The sequence below is a fragment of the Haliotis rufescens genome, unplaced genomic scaffold (genome assembly GCF_023055435.1).
Source record: "Haliotis rufescens isolate VD_foot unplaced genomic scaffold, xgHalRufe1.0.p SCAF_7, whole genome shotgun sequence".
In the NCBI taxonomy this organism is placed as follows: Eukaryota; Metazoa; Mollusca; class Gastropoda; order Lepetellida; family Haliotidae; genus Haliotis; species Haliotis rufescens.
This window is the reverse complement of record NW_025964361.1, coordinates 59790079-59811248: the sequence shown is the minus strand read 5'-3', so window position 1 is coordinate 59811248 and position 21170 is coordinate 59790079. Positions and strand designations below refer to the sequence as shown.

The 21170-nt window shown below is 36.8% G+C and overlaps 3 protein-coding genes across 4 annotated transcripts in view; all 3 read left to right on the top strand.

Annotated features, from left to right (window-relative positions):
• LOC125376054 (multiple epidermal growth factor-like domains protein 10) overlaps positions 1 to 21170 on the top strand; it is a 184177-nt gene that overhangs the window by 53125 nt on the left and 109882 nt on the right. The gene's annotated exons all lie outside the window — the stretch shown is intronic.
• On the top strand, positions 727 to 11492 carry LOC124152600. The gene is made up of 4 exons (XM_048387381.1): positions 727 to 855; positions 1707 to 1798; positions 2110 to 2219; positions 10473 to 11492. The coding sequence occupies exons 1-4, from the start codon at positions 839 to 841 to the stop codon at positions 10824 to 10826; spliced, it is 573 nt and encodes a 190-aa protein (XP_048243338.1). The 5' UTR covers positions 727 to 838; the 3' UTR covers positions 10827 to 11492.
• The window catches only part of LOC124147527, a 42841-nt gene continuing 37598 nt past the window's right edge, over positions 15928 to 21170 (top strand). For both annotated transcript variants that reach the window (XM_048387364.1, XM_048387363.1), the window contains exon 1: positions 15928 to 16005. In XM_048387364.1, the coding sequence (XP_048243321.1) occupies positions 15939 to 16005 (67 nt within the window). In that variant the 5' untranslated portion in view covers positions 15928 to 15938. The remainder of the gene's footprint in view (positions 16006 to 21170) is intronic.

Sequence of the window (21170 nt, the reverse complement as noted above, 5' to 3'; positions counted from 1 at the left end):
AAACCGTGTTTAGCGACCGAGATTATACAGCTCGTTAAACGAGGGCAATCAACATAAACTATGTGTTGTTATTGGGAAGAAAAACACCATAACGATTGTTTTCCCGATGTACTCGGCACTAATAAGCGGATTAAGGTTCAATTCAGATACTTTCGGCTTGAAAGCATTCACTTTCTTTATCTAAAATAATATTTGGCATGGGGGAGATTGCACTAGTGTAATGATAAAACACCACTTTGTTTACAATCAAGTTGTAAACAATCAAGTTGTAAACCAACGCATGGACCTGTTACTGTTGTGGTACGGTATATTGTAGACATGGAGCATAGAGTGTTTTTGTATGTTGGATGAGTGTGTTTGGATGAGAAAGTTTTTGTATGCGTGAACGTTGTGTTTGTGTCCAGAATGGTAAATGCGTATGAGTTTCGTATGTACCCCGGTATGCAAGTATGAAAGTAATTATGTCTTGAGTGTATGTGTGTGAACGTTACGTAAATTTGTGCATGGAGGTATCTGAGTGAGGTAGGTATGTTGTGGTGTGTCCACAGAGGTGGATGTGGGATGCAACTGTATTTTATTGTAATTTTTTAATTTTTTTTAAATGGCCAGGTGTATCTATTTTAAATAGCTTGGGTTCAGCAATCGCATTAATTTCACGATTTACAGTAATCGATGCGTTTCTCATAAGACAATATCAAGTTTCGATAGATTTATCTCACAGATAAAATCACCAATATTGATTCTTTCTATTGTCTGTTAACTATATTTTATCAATTTTCTTCCTTAGGCAGCATTGAAGGCAGCGATCGACCATGCTGAAACTGAGAAAGGGTGGACTATGGAGCCTATGTTCACGTAAGTATCGTAGTGTGCAGTGATCATTTTGGAAAGGACGATATGTTCATTCTGTTACAATCATTTAAATAATTCGAAAATATCATTTTTACCATACTTGACAACCATTTGTTTGGAGTCGACTTACACCAGGAAAACGCTGTGGCATTGTAAGCACTATTTCTGTTGATATTTGTATCTTTGCGTCTGTGAGACCGAGTATGTAACCTATATAATTATTTATCTCTTTTTAAACCCCTATAGGTTTGTCGCTGATAAAAGTTAATCAAAACTATCAAAAGTCATATGTAATTTATCTTTGTTTCACTTATACTTTTATTACAGTACTTTTTATTCAGATGAATAGATAGGCTTGTTTTAAAATCTTATCGCATTTTTAGTGTTCATTTTACCTCCATAATCAATGAACGAGTCGCAAAGTTTTGTGTGCCTCAAGTTTTTCTGATAAAATTGGAGGTACATCCGAAAAAGACTGTTACGCAATTTTGGCAAAAATAATATTTTCTTAATACCACCACGATTACTTCTCTTCCATGAATCCCGTTTCAGTAGAAAATAGTCATAAATAAAGTCTTAGGAATCTTTGTAATGGGAAATTATATGAGACAGTCACATAAATATATATCTTTTTGTTATTTTTGTACCAGAAAACTGTACCACCAATATATCTCAAATCTAAACGAATATGTCTTAATTATGCAGTGAAATTATACCTAATAATCTTGCTTCTTTTAGTTACTTCAAAATAAGTTAATAAGTTCATGCTGAAGTCGTTAAAGAAGATTATATGTAATAGTTATTGGCATATGTATATTTCTGGTCATATAATAAAAGTAAAACATTTGTTGCAGGTTGGAGTCCGCACAGAATCGACAAGTTGTCAAATACATCTGGGACTTTTCTAAGGTGATAGCTCCAAGCATGACAAAACAGGAATTTAAAGGTATTTTTATCATTTAAGTGTATTTCAAATGCATGTGTCCGTCATGTACATTTTTAAAACATTTCAATTCCATAAGTCAATGCAAAGGTACACATGCCTACTAGTGGAAAGATTTAAACCTTTTTTCAGTGTTTTGAAATGACTTATCTATGATGCGTAACATTCCCATTAGTCTGTCAGGAAAGAATTATATGCAGCATTCACAGGTAAACTAATGGTTAAAGACTTGCTGTACACTATTTGAAGATATGGAAAAAAGACCGGTATGTTGCAGTTCACATCCAAATAAGGAAAGAAACATTATGTTCCAGATGGTATGACCAGGATCATGTTAACGAAGAAAGAGAAGCTATCCCGAACACGTAACGGAAAAGAGAAAGAACACACGGACGCGTCCAGAAAGAATTCAAGGAAACTGACGGTAAGTTGAAAGATTTGTGTTGCTGGAGGGATTAAATACCCCCTTAGGATATAAAATTTGGATTATTGAAGATGAATTTTGAGTGAAGCTTAACTTGGGCAAAGTAAGGCCAATTGTTGGAAGTGTTTGAGGTGTGACTTTATATAGGCCTGTTGGCCATGGCCGCCGAGTTAAAAAAAAGAGAAATTTAGAATGAGGTGAGTGGCGCCTTATTAATATATAATTAAAAGGTGCCCAGTGGAGTAAGGTTATAGGGAGAGGTGGAATTTGGAATACATATGATTTTTGCAGAATTAACAGCAGGATAGATTAGAATAGAGAATTTTATTAGGACAACCGGGGTGTATAAAAATTGGTAAATTGCCTGCTTTTAATATTTACCTATTTACCCTTATATAGTTTACACCCCGGGTAATTTTCTGTTGTTACTTACTTACTTATATTAGGAGATTTTACGTGCGCTTTCCGACTGGAGCGTATTTCGCACACGGGCCCGGCCGGGCCATTTAGTGGTATAAAAGTGGTAGCGAGAGGAGTGCAACCAAGGAGGGGGGTTTAGTGGTTGCTTATATAAAGTTTTGAAATTTTGAGATTTGGAATACATGCCTTGGGGGAGTGGTTGGGACTAAGGGAGTGTGTGGGGGTGAGTTGATGTTTTTTGGATGTTTAGTGTTGGTGGTTTAGTGAAGTTTTAAATACGGTTAATTAGTTCTGTTTTGGTTAGGTAAATGCCTAGGGCTTTGAAGTTTTCTATTTTATTTTGGGGGTTAAGGATTGCTTCTAAGGTAAGAGCGTTATTTGGATTTAGGTTGGTTTGTAATGTTGTACGTTGTGTGAGGTAGTGGGTGCAATGTAGTAGTACGTGGTCTATTGTTTCTGGGTGAGTGCAGTGTGGGCACTTCCCGTTTGCGTGTTTTTTTAGTTTTAGAAGGTGGTTATTTAGTTTGGTGTGTCCTGTTTGGAGTTTGGTGATTATTCTATCGATTTTTTTGGAGGGATGGAGGATTTTTGGTTTGGTGAGGGGTTTTTTGAGGGTTTTTAGGATTTGGGTTTTTGTGTTTTGATAGAGGTTATGCCATTTTTGGGTGATTTTACGTTTGTTTATACTTTTGATTTCTGCTTTAGATATTGGTAGCTTAAGGCTTATGTCTGGTATTTTTAGGGATTGTTTTGCGGCTCTGTCTGCGTTTTCATTCCCGTAAATTCCTACGTGAGCTGGTATCCAGATAAGTTGTATGTTTTTGCCTGCCTCTGTTAGTTTGTTTACGCTTTTGAGAATTTGGTTTATTAATTTGGGGCGGTTTTTGGTGTTTTTGTTTTGGAGGGCCTGAAGTCCGCTTAGTGAGTCTGAGAGTATTAAGATTTTTTTTTGGTTTTTGGTGTGATGGCTGTGGAGCGCCGTGGCGATACCCATGAGCTCTGCGGTGAATATAGATTGGTTGTTTGGGAGTCGGAAGGATTGAGTATTTTTGACTGGTTGGGCTATATGGACTCCGAAACCTGTGTGATTTGTGATCGGATCAGCGGATCCGTCTGTGTATATGTGACACCAATTTGGCCATTTTTGATGGATGTAAGCTAGTGATGTGCTTTTAGCTAGGTTTGGGTCGGTTTGTTTGTTTATTGTGTTGGCTAGGGATGTGTCTATTTTGGGGATTTTAAGTTTTGGGGTGAATACGTTTGATTGTTTGCAGTTTTGTTGTTGGTTTCCTATTTGGTGTTCGTTATGGTAGTTTATTATTCGTTGGGATATTGGGGTGAGTAGAGGGTGTTTTCTAGTTAGTGCCTGGTTTTGGGGACGTATGTTTTGGTTTAGCATGTTTTGGAGAAGGGGGTTTGATTGAGATGCTGCCCAGAAGTTTAGTGTTAAGTGTTGTCTACGTAAATTTAGTGGCATTTCTCCTGTAAGGGCCTGAAGTGATGTGAGGGAGGTGCCATGTTGAGTACGTGTTACTAGTTTGAGGGCTTGATATTGTATTGAATCTAGTTTTTTGGTTAGGGTTTCGTTTAGGGTATCGTATATGGCACAGCCGTAGTCTAGTTTAGATCTGATTAGGGATGTGTAGAGGCTGAGGAGGGTATCTTTAGAGGCTCCCCAGTTGGAGCCGGTTAGGCATCTTAGTGTGTTTAGATCTTTGCTACATCTGGTGGTTAGGTTTTGGACGTGAGCATCCCAGGAGAGATGCTCGTCGAAGATTAGACCTAGGAATTTAGTTTGCTTTTGAAATATGATTGGTTTATTGTTTAGTTTGAGGAGAGGGGAGGCCCGTCTCATATTTTTGTGTTTGAATACTATTCCTGTCGTTTTTTCGGAGTTTAGGGAGAAGCCCCATTTGTCTGCCCAGTTTTGTATTTTGTTTAGGGATTTTTGTAGTAAGTCCTGAGATGTTAAGATACTTTTGGAGCGGATCCATAGGGCTCCGTCATCCGCAAATTTTGAGGTGTTTATTTTGGGGGATAAGCCATCAAATAGGTCGTTTATCATTATGTTAAAAAGTGTGGGGCTAAGAATGCTGCCTTGAGGGGTGCCGTTTTCCAGGGGACACTGCTCTGACAAGGCCTGGTCTATACCCACTGTAATTTTGCGGTTTTGGAGGAAGCTTTGGATGTAGTTTACGATTTGACCTTTAAGTCCTATTTTTTTAAGTTTTTGGATTAATCCGTTATGCCATACCATATCAAAGGCTTTAGAGAAGTCCAGAAAGATGCCTGTTGTGTATTGTTTGTTTAGTTGACCGGTTTTAATATCCTGTTCGAGACGAGCGAGGTTATCTAGGGTGGAGCGGCCAGGAGTGAAACCGCTTTGATCTGAGTTTATTATGTTATTTTGAGATAGATAGTGTTGAAGTCTATTTTTGGCCATGGATTCCATTACTTTGCAAAGGTTGGAAGTAAGAGAGATTGGTCTATAAGAGTTAGCTTGGTTGGTTGGTTTACCGGGTTTGGGAATAGGTATGATTAGCGCCTCTTTCCAGGGGGTTGGTACATGGCCTTTTATGTAGATTAGGTTATATAGTTTGAGTAGTGTCTGGAGTAATTTAGGGGGGAGTTTTTTTAATATTTGGTAGGAGGTTAGGTCTAGTCCTGGGGCTGTTCCCTTTTTCCTATTTTGGAGTACATAATTGAGTTCTTCTATTGTGTACGGCTGATTTATTTCTAGGGCGTCATTATTTGGGTCTTGGCTAGGTTTGGTTTCTGTTTTAAGTTTTAGTTGGAATTTGTCACTGAAATTGTTATTACTGCTTGTGGCCGAAAAGTGGTTTGCTAGGTTGTCTGCTTTTTCGCTAGGGGTTGTTGAGTTATTTATGTTAGGTGTCTTTTGGTGACGTTTTAGGCCTCTAACGGCGTGGATTTTACGCCAGACCGTTCTGGCGTCTGTACGGTTGTTTAATCCCTCACAGAATTTTTTCCAGTCTCTAGTTTTTGCTATTTTAACTAGGTTTTGTACCTGGTGGTTTAGTTGGTGAGCTACTGGTATGTGGTTATGGTCGCGTTTGGCTTTGTTGAAGGCTGTTTTACGTTTTTGTCTAGTTAGTTCTATTTCCTCGTTCCACCAGGGTACAGAGGGCCTACCCGATTTATTGGGTTTTTTAAAGGGGATTGCGCTTTTGGCTGCGTTTATTATGAAGTCCGTTAGGTTTTGGCAATATATTTCTGGGTCACTATTTTCTAGTTCTACTAGGTTAGCTTGGTTGCATATGTCTTGGAATTTATCCCAGTTAGCCTGGTTGTAGTTAAATTTAGGTTCTGAACTTTCGGATTGATTTGGGACGTTAGTGTTTCCTATGGTTATGTTTATGGGGAAGTGATCACTTCCTAGGGGGGCGTCGTGAACTTCCCATTGGGTACTTTGAGCTAAGTCTGCTGTACATATGGTTAGGTCGATAGCCGACATGTTTTTATTGTTTTTGTCGTATCTGGTAGGTTGGTTGTTATTTAGTAGTACTAAATTATTTGTTTCTATCCATTCTGATATTAGTTTGCCGTGATTATCTAGTTTATCTCCCGTGCCCCAGGAAGGGTGGTGGGCGTTGAAGTCTCCTAGAAAGATGGTAGATTTGTTGCCTATCTTTGTGAGTATGTTTAGATCCTCCGGTTGGATTTTCTGTTGTTGCCAGTGGTAGATGTTTATGATGTTTATTTTTTGGTTTTTAAGGGTGATTTGGATACCATTGGTTTCTAGGTTTGGGGTGTTTATTTTGATTTCCTCGTAGCTTATGTCTTCTCTAATTAGTATTAGTAGGCCACCTGATGCTCTTATTATTTTGTTTTTAGGTCGATCATGTCTGACTATGTTGTAGTTTGGTAGGTGAAATTTGGATTTATTGGAGAATTTAGTTTCCTGGATGCACGCTATGTGTGGTCCTTGTTTTAGTTTAAATCTAGCTTTTAATTCGTGGCTGTGGGAGTTAAGCCCGGCCGCATTCCACTGAAAGATATTTAGGCCTGTCATTATGTGGGCTTTTAGTGTTTGGAGATTACGATTTTGGTTTGGTTTTTGGTTTATAGTCCTGCGATTGCTAGGTTGTAACTATCGTAGAATTCTTGGTAGGTTTGGGTAGTTAGATTTAGTCTATGTGCTACCTGGTGTAGGTTAGTGGCTTTAAGGTCTGGTTTGATTTCTTTAAGCATGTATACTAGTAGGAGTGTGAAGCTATTTAGTTTGGTGGTTAAAGTTTCGGGTTCAGGTTGAGTTTGGGGTTTGCGTTTGCGATTTTTCAGGGTTTTGGGGGCTGAAAATGTTTTATCATTTATGTTTTGATCAGTTGTGGTTTGGGAGTCATCTAGGTTAATTAGATTGGTTTCCTCACTATCCATGGGAGTTGTGTGGGTGTTTGGTTGTGTTGGAGTAGGTGTACTGGGTATTTCAATGGGTTTAGTAATGTTTAGTTTTTCGTGTGTTGCTTGCTCGTGTGTGGTTGTTGTTGCCCTGGTGGCTGTAGATTGTATGGTGTTGGGGTGAGATATGGTAGGTTTAGTGAGTTTTGGTTTAGGTGCGGGTGTGGATGCGGCGACTGGTTTGGGTGTGGCGAATGTTGGCGGGTAGTGTTGGGTTTGGGTGTTTGTGGCTGATGCTTGTGGTGTTGGCATGAGGACGCCGTCGTACGGGCTCTGTAGGTGTGGTTGGTTGTTTGGTTGTGGTGTGGGTAGTAGGGGTGTTCTTGGATGCTGTGTCAGTTTTCGTGTTTGTAGTTTGGCCGAGTCGATGTTTATGTGTCGGTTGGCCTGTTGGGTGAGTGTGTGTTTGTGGGGGCATTTGTTGGATAGTGAGGAGTGGGTGTTTGTTTTGCAGTGAATGCACCAGGGGGCGCATGGCCCTAGACATTGAGGTTGAGCGCAGTTTCTACATTTAGTTTTTTGATATTTACATCCGTTAGCGGTGTGATTGGCTGTTGTTTATATTATGAGTGTATATATATACATAGTGCCCCAGGTAATTTTACAAGTATACACTACAATTCTAAGACGGAAAGGCCGTCATGTGTTGTCTAGACTGTCCAATCAACGTGAGTTAACAAACCGTGATCACTTGACTAGCAGTGATTAGCTTGTCTATAATGCCCACCTTTGTAACATGTCAATATATTGCTTTGTCATTATATCATTGTAATTAGTGCTGAGAAAATGTTGTTATGAACAGTGGCACGACCATCATCCGACACCTGTATATATTCAATGTGTTACGTGACAGACTATTTCTATTATCCCCCAGTCACTGTCTTGTTAGTTAACGCCAGAGTCGACACACGCGTAGCTCAGCTATTTTAGTCAGTCTTCTAATGACTGGGACAACACACACGACTTGTGTAACTTGTTTATAATTTCAATCACTGTTCAGAAAACATTTGTGGAGGTGTAATAAACCACAGGCGCGAAAGAGATTTTTTTTTAACCTTTAATATGAAAGTATATATTTTACAAGAGCTTTTTGCCAGTCTAGCTACCACTCGCTCGTCTTCTACATAAGAGTAAAAGTGGGGCACATCTCTGCCGGTATTCTTCCATGTATTCGCATAACAGCTTCGAAATAATATTTTGGGCGTCCATTGATGCACATATGCATCGGAGAGTCAACTAGGACATTGGCAAATGAATTCATGTAAATGCAATATCATCATACAACGTGTTTAGAAAATAATAAGAAGAAGAAGATTCCAAGCGATGCTCCCGAGTGCTTTGCCGGTACTGACGTCAGTGGTTAGGGCTTGTGGTTTTGCACATTAGTAGATAATAGAATCCAGTCAATATATATAATATCGTTTTTTAAGTCTTTCACAGTATTTTAACCTGTGAAATAAACTCATCATAATACTTATTAAGAGGTGTGTCGCTAATCACCTCGGGATATCTTTGATATTCCATGTATAACTTTGCTCTGACTTATTGAATTTCCTATTTACCTGGCTTGAATCAATTCATATACAGAAGAGTAAAACGACTGAACCTGCATACATTTTAAGCGGTCATTGATCAAAGGATATTATGAGGCGTACTACTTTTTGTTTGTCAACATCACGCCTCGAAACATTTTATAAAGTAAACCGTGACTGTTCTGTTGTTAAAATTAGGTATTACTGAAACGGATTTTTGAGCAGTTGTCAATATATGAAATAATAGGTCATGTGTATCCATTAATGCCCATCCGACGGATATGTTTCCATTACCAAGCCTAGTAAGGCAAGGTTGCCTGTTGTCCTCAATACTATTTTGTGTTGAGCAATACGATTTAGCAACAAAATTTAAAAAATCATTGGCTTGCTATTATATGCGTATGAATTTCTCTTTTAACAGCAGGGTTTTGCCCGGTCTCAGTAATATTGAATTGTATAAACGTTGTTAGGTAAGGTTTAAATCTTACCATTTCTTGGTAGTTATTATTGTCGTTGCAAGAAATTAATAGTTTCTTTTAAATGTTACTTGACGAATTTACATTGCACCCTCAATGTAAATGTGTTGTCAATATATTCAAATAGTTGAAATCATTTCCTAAATAACTAATGTTACACAAATAACACTTTCCGCCATAAAAAGGTACATAACGCCATCTTTCTACCTTTATAGAAACCCTGAGCGTCACCCAATGACCCTAATAAATCTGTCACCCGCGGCCGCATGTATATGCACATAGAAAATTGGTTAGAGGTAGATATGCCACAAATACAATTACAGAAACTCTCAGAATATGATAAATTAGGAAGCATTTGTTTTAAATGATTTAAAGAATGGTTTATCTCAAATAAAGAAGGCCAACAGACAATGCCTATATGAAGTTCCCTCCAGACAAATTCCTTCCACATAATTTACTATTGCATCTCAGAGGACTGTACCTTGGGTACTGAAACAGATAATGAACATTACCCTGATAAAAGTAACCACAACTAGAAGGTAAATTATGAGGAGCAAATCTATCAAATTTGTAGCCATTTATTTCACTACGTTCTTATCTAAATGTACTATGTACTATCCAATTCTTTCCGTTACCAAATATTCTATATTGATGAGTTACATTACTATCGATCCGGACTTTCGTTGTCAAACATGTTAAATCGACACAAATTAGCCTCGAGCAGATCACCACTCAGCTGCCCAGCCATTCCACAGAGATTTTTCTTAAATTGTTCTGATAAACAAAACCAGAATATCGGAATCGTAACTGACATATCTCCCTTACTTGCGATATGTTCCAATGTTGTTAGAAATGTCGTGTCATTTTAAAACGTATATAAATCCAATCATACCTTCAGATCATTGTTGTAACATGTCTTTTGGTAGTATATTTATCTATACTACGAAATGTTTCATGTTTCATACTCTGTGGGGAGTGACTAATATTCACACCAAGTACCAGATAGATAGTTAGGAATGTAACGATGCGTATAACTATAGTTGCTGCAATTGCTTCTCTGAAATGAGAATAAAATGTTTCATGTTTGTTATTCCTGCATTAAAACGTCTTAAATAACTCCTGCTTGTACGCAGTGAGTTTTACTTTAGGAGTTCAACTGCAAATAATATGTACTATGAGTTGTAAGTTAATGTTACTGAAACTTGAAGATTATCTGTAGACTTCTTTTTATAGATTTAGATATATATTTCTTCCCATTTACAGAATTTCGATTTATAGTGACTCTAAACACAACATGCTCAGGACAAACTATTCTACTGAAGTAATGGGCACATTTCTGTTTTGTCTTCGTTTTATTTCGTGTTTAAGAAAGGTGGGTGTTATAAAGTGAACGGTTTTGCTTTCAGAAAAGCAGAAACCGTGTAACTGGCATTGAAAAATCCGAACTACCTCATCACACAAGGACCAAGTACATTCGAGTAATGAAAAAAACGCAGCTCATGTCGTCAGAAGAGAGTTCGGTCGACGAGGATGGCAACCGGGTCTTCAATGTGAGAAGGAGGGACTGGGAGAGTCATGAAATGAGGGCCGCTAAAAAAGTGGCCGACGAGACATTTAGTAAAACAACCAAGACAGCAGCGTCCATCGTACCACGGACGAGACGAATTACAGGTGTCTCGTCATTTGCACCACCTCCTGCCTGGTTGCAGAAAGAAGACAGCTGGGTCAGCTCAGCACTGACATACCATGGAGTAGTTTAGAATCATCATCATTCATATCCTCATCAGAACATGCTTACTTACTTACTAAAAGGGGTGTTTTTATAGGTTAGGAATTTTAGGGTTTATTGGCAGCTTGTTTTTTGTCCTTTTTTTTAAATGCGGCCAAGTAGGCCTGGTTTGATTAGATATATGCTTAGTGCTTCAAAGGTTTAAAGTCATGTAGGGGGTTCAGTACAGTCATGTGATTGTTGCAATTTAGTGAGGATTGGAGTGTTGTTTGGTCTGTGTTGCTGGTAATGTGTTCCATAAAGTATTGAATAGGGCGCTCTAAATGTAAATGTCACACGGGAATAATACGTGTTCGGGCGTTTCTTTTTAAGTTGCAGTGGGGGTATTTACCGGTTTGGTGGTTTTTTTAATTAGGTGTAGGTGAGAGCTTAACTTAGTGTGGCCTGTTTGTAGTTTGGTTATTACTCTGTCAATGTTTTTGGTTTTATGATGGATATGTTTTTTTGAGTGGCGTTTTAGTTTGCAATCATATTTCTGATTGTTATTTTGCCGCTATTTTCCTTTGAGATACTTTTAACTTCTTTTTTTTTATTTTGGTAGGTTGATGCTTGGGATGCTTACTTCTTCTAATTTTAGTGCTGATTTGGCTGCTTTGTCTACATGTTCGTTGCCAAACACCCCAACGTGGGCAGGGATCCAAACTATTTCTATGTCTTTACCTAGTTTACGTAGATTGTTGGCGCTTTTATCTGTTGTATTAGTTTGGGGCGTTTTTTGTGGTTTTGTTTTTATGGCCTGGAGCCCACTTAATGAGCCGGGATGCGCATGAATCACGGTCGTCAAAACGAATATATTTACCAATTATATGAAGTCAATTAGCCAGTTCAAGAGACAATACCCTGGTGTCATTACGTCCCATGCCTCTGGTTCACGGTTCGTCTGATCTCCCGTCATAAAACCACGATGTTTATTTACCTGGAGCCCCAGACAGCGCTGACTTCCCTGTGTGCAAGTACGTACATGGCAATAAATGGTTTGACAGTTGTTTGACGGAATCCCCCCCCCCCCCCCCTCCTTCTACCTTTTATGGCATATTTCAAAATTCCAAACTTGACCTGTTTTGTATATATGTATATATTATTATGTTAATATGGACAATGGTAAAATTCATAATCACAGTTCAAGGGCTGTTCACAAATTATGTAAATCTGCTTCGTGATGAATGAAGCATGGTAATAAATGTATGCATCTGAGTCATTTGTTCTGTATTCTTTGATGAGAATGAGTTTTCTTATATTAATGATGATTACTCTCACAGAATATTTGATAAGAGGATAGGACTTTCAGTTGAGAATAGTTATGCAAAAGTATAGGCGGTCTGTGCACATGTGGTAAAACTGATATATCATTGACATGATAATCGGGACTTGGAAATCATAGTCTCTCATTATATGACATAAATACACGTCTATAAGGACGCCCGACTTGTTCACGAAGCGTAATTTCAGGTTATCTGAAATCTGTCGGTTTGGAATTATTATTTTTTGTTTGTAATAAGGATAACAAAAACATGTTTTGTATTCTATTGAAGCATTCATAAATAATTCAGTGTTCGTTTCCCGCGGTTAAAGAGTTTAAACTGATTGCAAACTGATTTTAAAATATATGGTTCTGTCTGTAGTACGTCCTGATGTCATAATATTATGTCGTAAACATGTTAAATAAAACAATTATTGATAACTTCCTGAATTCCAATTGTTCAATGAACAGAATTATTCACAGCTCTGGCCTGAGACAACAATCAATTAGATGTTACTAAAGATTGTCCATTCTATGATCTTAGGCACATGTCGGCGCACTTACATGTGAGCCGTCTAGACGACCGTCTGTTTTGTCATTAAATGGCAGCTGCCATCCAGCCGAATACTTAATCTTGAGACCTATTAGGGTCTTGTCGAGTCAAGTGCGGGTCTCTCTCCCACCTTAGGGACTGAGACTGTAAAAGCCCCTCGCTACACAGACAAGTAGTGAATGTTTGAGATAAATATATTATTATATAGTTTAAACTCAATAAATAACTGTTGTTATTGTCCAAATTACTGATAAAACATATTTTAACTTTTTCCTTCTAACCATATTTCCAAACCATTCCAAACCATTCCAAGCCATTCCAAACATTTCCAATTTTGGAAATATGCTTGGAAATGTTGCCATCCCAATTTTGGATTTTTTGGAAAGATCGATCTTTCCAAGCTTTGGAAATGTTGGAATGAGCGATCTTTCCAAAGAAATCCAACGATCATTCCAAATTGGAATGGACGCTATTTGGTCTTGTGTTAGTTGATATGGGTTATGATACCAAGGAGTTTAGAGGAGAGTCGTTTCTTAAGAATACATACAGTATGTATTTGATGGTATATATAAAGATTGCAACGTATTTATCTATGTCCAAAATGGCTAATGCACAAGTTCGCGTGACCATAGTTGATACCGTGCGAGGTGGTCAGCACTTGTTTAATGAGGGATTCAAGTTTCGTTGTAAGAAAACGGTCCGTGAGAAGAAGTATTGGAACTGCGTTGTTGCTGCCTGCAGAGCGTCGGTGATCACTGAAAACGGCATTCTTCAAGCGGCTTTGCAGGTAAGAAAATAATGCACATGATCAGGATGATAATAATCTTAAAGACATAGACTCAAAAGACTTTGCTTAACAAACTATTCAGTTATTTATTTTACTTAATATAATTACTTATTTTTAGATACCACAGGTATTTGTCACTTGTATGTATTTGTTTATAGTTAATATTAGTTAAAATGCAATTATTTAATTGTAGGTGAACCATACCCACTGAGATGGAAGTGGAATCTTTCAAGTCCAAGCTCATCCACCGTGCTAAGACGGAAACAACGCCGATTCCAACCATATACGGAGATGAGATTTCCAGACTTCGCCGCCACCACGACGTAGTTCCAGGTGGAAGGACGCCAATTGGGACCTGAGATCTGGAACCATTTTGGTAACCAAGGGCATCGCACTAATAATAACGTCGAGGGATGGAATCACAAACTCAACAAACTTGCCAGGATGTGCCATTTTTTAAGTTGTTACGCTATTTCAAAAAGAACAATCCAACGTAGAAGTCGCCATTCAACGAATTGGAGCCCACTGGTCAGCACCACCCAGAAAGAGAAGATACCGGCTGATTGACAACCGTCTTTAGGCTCTGAAAGACAATCTCGTCAACAACGTCATCGGCGACGTTGAGTACACAGATCACGTTGGTGACCTGATCCACTTGGAGTGAATGACAAATTTATTATAGAATGTATTTATGTATTTACCATTATATTTTAAGATATAAGTTATTGTTGTTTTTGTAGAAATCATAATGTACATCTATGAAATATTAAAGTATTAGAGTTATTAAATTTGTTAAATGTAAAGTACTTTTGTGCAACTATACTATACTTCAGCATCTAATAAATTACTACTGTAATTACGGTATACGCATTTCTGTGTTTTTCTTGTAATTTGAGAGTCCCGGTATGGCAATATCCCGTGTTTACTGCAGCGTGACCAGTCTTACTGTAGCTTCACGAAAGCGAAGAGAGTTTAGAGTTGATAATGGCTGGGTTTCGCTCTTCCGGCCCATAACCATTTAACTATTGTTAATGCTGATTGGTCAGGTGCAGTCATATGACATTACTTTGAAGACAATAACTAAAAGGAATCTGCGCACTCTATCTGCTGCTAATAGAATAAGCAGCTACAATAAAAAAAAATATTTACACATTATGATTTCATTATAATGTCTTACTTTCAACATATTATTGCATACAATAACGTAAGTAATAAGGATATATTACTTCATTCTTCTCAACTTGATAATGTTTTTTTCACACAAATATTCTAACCGAAACTTATAGTAATTGTCTTGTTTTTAACAGTCATCTGCGTGAGTTTAAACACAGGCATATCTATAAATAGTTTGTCTGTGTGTCAGTTTCTGTTTGATAACCATGTACATGTACTAGTATTTACACGGATGTATTATATACATAACCACCTCCACAATAGCTAGACGTGAGAAACTGTTGAGACTGGATATCAGCTTGACATGTATCTCTTAGATTCGTCTAAGAATGTGTTGATCATTTGGGAGTCACCCGTTGCATTCACACGAACACAGTTTATCAGGACGATATAAACATATATGGGGATTATAACGTGTACTTGACGAAAAAATATAAGCGTGACATGTAGTTTATGTCCGTTGATACTAACATCCTCTAAAACAGTTAATTAAAACGAACTTTTATGTAGAATATGTTCCAAACAATCAATAAACGTCATCAGTAAAATGTATCATGATGTGTTCTTTCCTCTCAGTCTGAGGGCATTTGTTTATAAGTTAGTGTCACAACGGAGGAATGTGTGTTAATGTTTGCTGTTTGCCCTATGTTCACACAGCAATGATTCCTTGTTAAGTGCAAGTATTATATCCGCTATGTTAACTTTATCTGGTCCCTCAAATTTTAAACTTTGCCAACCATCTGTTGTTATTTATGAACAAGTAAATGTGCATCAATAAGACTTGCAAGGGTCTTCTTCTTATTTTGTTTATTTTCACCTTAAAATAGATTCAAGGTTTAATCGTTGCGTTATATTCTATGGTTTTATAGCAATATTCACACTCAACAACTTCAATTCACCATGGATCCCATGTTACTATAATGTTGTACTTCCTTGTCACTGTACATGGCGGGAATAATGAGGTTAACCTGTTGCGAGATGGTGTGTGGTGAATAAACTTTTGCCTTTTCCTTGTTGAGAGAGGAGAGATTTCACTTACGCCTGAACATCCGAGGATACTATACTGCAAAACACACACGGTGTGTTGATATTAGAAATACTGTCTATGTAAATAGACTGTATGCACTTGTCGAAAGAGTGTATAGGGTTCTGTTTACCATGTTTAAGAGATATGATGACATGATAGTAAGAATTGTAAAGGTGGAATGGAAGCTCCAAATAAAGATAAAAAATGTATGTACGTATTTTGAAGTCAATTGAAAATCAAACAGCTTCCCTTTCAGCCATGTCCACAAATCATTTTAGTGTTAAAACTTCCTGGTTCACAAACATGGCGGGCGTGAGGTGGTTGATACTTACTGCGGCTGTGTCAGGGTGGTGGATTCAACTTATGCTGGGTAGGTAACGCTACGATATTTGAACTTGTGGGTAATCAATATGACACCAATTTAGTTATCCTTGGAAAATATGTATATGACACACATATTAATAACGCACAAGTTTACCTTAGCTGATACATGTATGTGTACAAGGTTTAATCGTCGACAAACGTGTCACTAAATTCAAATTCCCAGTGGGACAAACTATGATACTCAAATATATAATACTCACACTACGATATTTTTCTGAATGGATACTTAACATGTCTATTGTTTAATTATCTTTGACAAATTTGTATTGACCTTTTTCACACTTTCACCATCTTGGATCGGAAACGAGGCTAGGAGAGCATAGCTCCATGCGGTGTGAGTAGCATCATCTCATAGGGAACAGACAGCATGTTGTGCATTTCCCTGATGGGCATTCAAACAAACAAAAAATGGTATCCTCTGTATCTAATACAGAAGATATTTCACATTTAATCATGTGGTCCAACTAAAATATGCCTGTAATACACTGGATTTAGCACTTTGCTGTCAGGATCCCGGAAGTGAATCGAAAGGTGCATTTCGAGATACGTATTTCAGAAATAGATTGTTTTATCAAAACCTCGTCGGCATATAGGCACAATGTGACAGTACATTCAATGACAGAAGTTTTGTATCGTAAATGAACCGCATAACATGAAACAAGTCAGTGTACTTTTGCAACTTTGCTTGTCAATGCGTGGCTTGGCGAACTCGAGATCGTCGATCATGTGTATTTCACGTTTCATAGTGGTGTTTGCTGCACAACACACTATCGTTTTGCAATGAGTCCAGTTGACAAAAGACACTTTTTCTGCTATGATTTTCATCTTAACATACTACGATGTAAATGAAATTAGTTCACAAACAATCTCATTAAAATCAGGTCTTTGTTCTCGTTATCGCTAAACGAAGATCTGACGACATCCCACTAATGGTCACGTCAGAACGACTTTTCATCCAACCAATCAGAGCATCACTTACCAGATCATGAAAGTGACAGTGGGAATGTGTTTTCTAATCATGCAACCACCAAATATTTAACACTGGTATTCTGAACGACAGTTACCGGTTTTGTGATTATATCCAATCTTGGCCATCTATGAGCCATTCCAGATTGTTCTTCTTATCAGTTGTAATTTTTTTAACCGATAATATGTCAAAATATGTTTCGAAGCGTAGTCCCCAGTTTGAAACTACTGTCGTAAAGCTTTAGAAAGCTGCCTTCTGATTGGCTATTGTTGATTTCATGTCAGTCACTTCATTGGTTGGCCAAAATTCGTGAAAGGTCGTTCTGACGTGACCCGTGATGGGATGTCATCAGATCTTTGTTTAGCGGTAGCGAAAACTATGATCTGATTTTAATTAGATTGGTTCACAAAATAATTCGTGTGTCAAAATAAATATTCAGAATGGGCGATAACTCTATTACGTGTGTACAATGACAGATGATACTTTACGTGTTCTTCAAACATCACTTACTTTACTGATTATTGCACCGTGCACGACAAAAGTAATAATGTGTTAACTGTTTAAAATAAGTTAAAAGGAAATTAAATTTGATAAATCTAAATAATGCATGAAATTGAAGAAATATAAGAATTGATACAACCACCAACTCCTTGAACACCCTCGCCTAATCCTGTATGATGATAGGTAATTGTATATCAAAGGAAGCTACTAACACATTTATCCTGAATAGTTTGAAATTGTCTTGATCAGATATGAGTACAGATAAAATAACAAATCAACTTCAACTGATAATCAAGCCAAGATAAAATATATGTATCGGTACAAATCATGTTGATGGAACAATCTGGATTTCTATTTAACAAAGAAAAACAAACCAAAATTTTCATGTCTTTATTTCTCACAATATAAGTTTTCAAAACTTAACGTGGATCGGGTGTCTTTGTCAGTCAAAAGCACGTAATTATATTCCAGGAGCAAATAATTTTCTTGCTTGTAAACAAATGGTACAATGTGCTTTTTCAGTGTTCAGTATTGGCCATTTTGTTTTGTGAGTGAATAAGGCTATTCACTTCCTCGTCCTATTTAAGTGAATGTGACAGGAAGCACATTTGTTAATTGAATGAATATGGCTTTTCCCTTCCTCGTCCTTTGACAGGACGCACATTGTAACCAGTGTGGTACTGTCAGAAGAAAGCTCCTCCAGACATCCACCACCGGATACTAGTACTTCATTGTGTTGACTCGCTGGCCTGAAATGAATAATTCAATAATATTGTAATAATAATTCTACTTCAATAAAAAAAATTATTAACAATGCATATTCACCTTCTCTCAAACTATTGCTTATTTAGAAAACAACATTCTTCTGAAATAGAGAAATTAAAGGACAATTAATCAGTGTGTAACATTACATGCTACTTTAGAACAATCTTGAAGGCATCAATTCATCTGATATGTCTAAACCTCAAACAGAATATGCTGTGTTAACAGTAAACTCAACAGATACATCAATTTAATGACAGTGTACTACAGTTCTTTATATCAATGTCACACAGAAATTCACTCTTGTTTTAATGAAACACGTTTTGATATTTGTATTACAGTATGTATTTAATAATGAAATACTTTGTATAGTATGACCATGCTGAAAACATACTTTCGCTAGAGTGAAATAAATAAGATTCTTATTATAATCAGGTGAAATATCACGTTTTGTCACACCTACAGTCAATCTGCTTCATTGGCACTATGGTTTTCTGAGTAAGGTCATGAAGATCACAAAGAAAATATAAGACTTGAAATTATTTTGTTAAATGAAATGTTTATCTCTTCTTGTGGCTTACTAAACTTGATATCTTGACTTGAAAATATTAACTTTGTCAGATCACAAGATGAGATAAGTTCATGCTATCATCGTTATTTGACATGGAAATTTCTTCTATGTATTTATATTTTTTTATATTTCTCGTTTTGATTGAATTATAATAATTATCAAAATTATCACACCACTTGACTTGATTGATATAAACTAAAGTTCTAAAGATTGTTAACAATAGTAAAATATTACATCATAATTAATGATTATTGCAAAATGACACAGTAAGCACAGCTATATTCTTACATATAAATTGATATGATTAATAATCAATAATGCATGGCAATTACTTGCACAAAAGAAATCATTTTGTTTTAAAAGTTTCAAAACATTTTTGTGGACATAAAACCAGATGGGTTTTACAATTAAAAAAGGGAATACATGAGTTATGATTGCAATACACATGGGAATTAAAAATAATTCTGTCTATACTTTAAGTTTATAGTAATGTCAATATCAATTTATGCATTTGAAATATTTGAATACAAACTGGTAAAGTGTTATCTGTTTCTGTAAATTATATAAAAATCACATGTAGAGTGAACATTTACTGGCCATTAATTAGTTGGGTTTTTGTTCATTTCATGACATGAATAATTTGGTACAGTAAAGTAAATATCATTTTGGGAGAAATATTGTTTACAAAATTGCAGATCAAACTGTACTTTTCTTCAAATATTTACACACCCTTTATGTTATAATTCAGTTGAAATATTACACCTCATGCTATCTCATCTGTCAACATTGACAATCAAAATAACAACTGTTCACAATCACAACAGCACAAGAAGATCTAGAGATCTAATATTTTATTGGAATGCATTTGAGTCTGTTATAATTTACATCAAATACGCAACTGATGCAAAATAGTTAGTTTCTGACATAGATTTGGTCGAAAGGTCAATATATCGACTTCAAATACAACCCACAAAGTTATTTAAACACACAATAAATAGTTTGGCTTAATGGTGTGTAAACAATGAATTATCAAGATCTCAGTAGCATTTGCATTAAGTCTGTTCAGCTACCATAAACTGCACTGGGAGTTACCAGGTGGTCATGGATATTTTAAATTGAAACCACAACAAAACGGCCAGACTCAAATTTATATCGGTAAGGAGACCAGATAACAGTAGTATAGTTTGTCATTGGTAAAAATAAGAATAATGTTCAATACTTACGATAAATGTACCGGGATGGTTAAATTGTCAGATTTTACCAATTGCGTGCCTTGTTGACATCTCCATGTGTTTCATGTGCTATCCAGCCTTCGCCTTCTGCTCTCCAAGCCTCGCATTCAAACCGGAAGTAGCGAAGTGTGAAAAAGATAGTTAGGCTTTACAAACATGTATGAAAGGTAAGCAGGGCTTGCCTTACTGACACATGTACGTCCATTACCTCGACAAACATGTCACCACACTGCCATGTACAGTAAGACGAATTGATGTTTGTATCTGGAGTTGGTGCTACCAAAAACCTATCCTTGTTGACAGCTCATTGTAACAATCAACGTTAAGAGCTACAAGTAAACTATTAAACGTTTTTCAGGAACTAATAAATATTTTGATATCAACGTATTTGTGTGTGTGTGTCAGGAAGAATATTGTCATCAAATCAACTCAACTTGGACAATGTTAGGGACAGACAACCAGAAGAAATAGTTATCAATATCCCCCACCCATTTAGATATTATGGTTGTTTGTAAATTATTATAGCACTAAGCAGTACTCCAGCTGTATTACGGCAGCTTGAAAAAAGTCAGTCCAGTGATTGATAGTATGAGTAACGTTAGTTTTGCACTATGCTGAATACAGAGTCAAAGTACTTGATTGTCTCTAGAATAAAACCTTCAATTCTGGTCAATTTCTATAACAGTGTGGGTTATATAGTAGCACAGGGGCGAGGGTTGTTCAACGCTGGTTAACTCTTAAGAAGCAGTTACGTCAGTGTAAATTCTCCGTTATATTAAACGAAAGGATTATGTTGTTTCTGGAAGCATGGATGTCTTTAGCGGTTGGTTAAATGCCCGTTACACTTAACATACCTTCCAACCTCCGTTAAATACTTTTTAACACCTCAGTTATCTTTTAAACAGACTGTTGGCTAAATACACACTTGGTATGTAACTATACATAAAGAAAAAAGTAAAGCACACCCCTATTTCTGAACCATGACAAATGGCAAAAATCATGCCATGTGATGATTGACCACAGGAGCTGGGCGATTCCAATGTCATCGGATAGAACAAACATTTAAAAACAAATAAAGAAGATATTGGTGAGTTGCGATTGGAGTTTACTGACAAAAC

What these genes read in the sequence shown, in the direction of transcription:
- LOC124152600 (XM_048387381.1), top strand. An exon ending in GACAAAACAGGAATTTAAAG is followed by an intron (nt 1,799 to 2,109) that starts GTATTTTTATCA and finishes ATTATGTTCCAG; the next exon opens with ATGGTATGACCAGGATCATG. An exon ending in AGAATTCAAGGAAACTGACG is followed by an intron (nt 2,220 to 10,472) that starts GTAAGTTGAAAG and finishes TTTTGCTTTCAG; the next exon opens with AAAAGCAGAAACCGTGTAAC.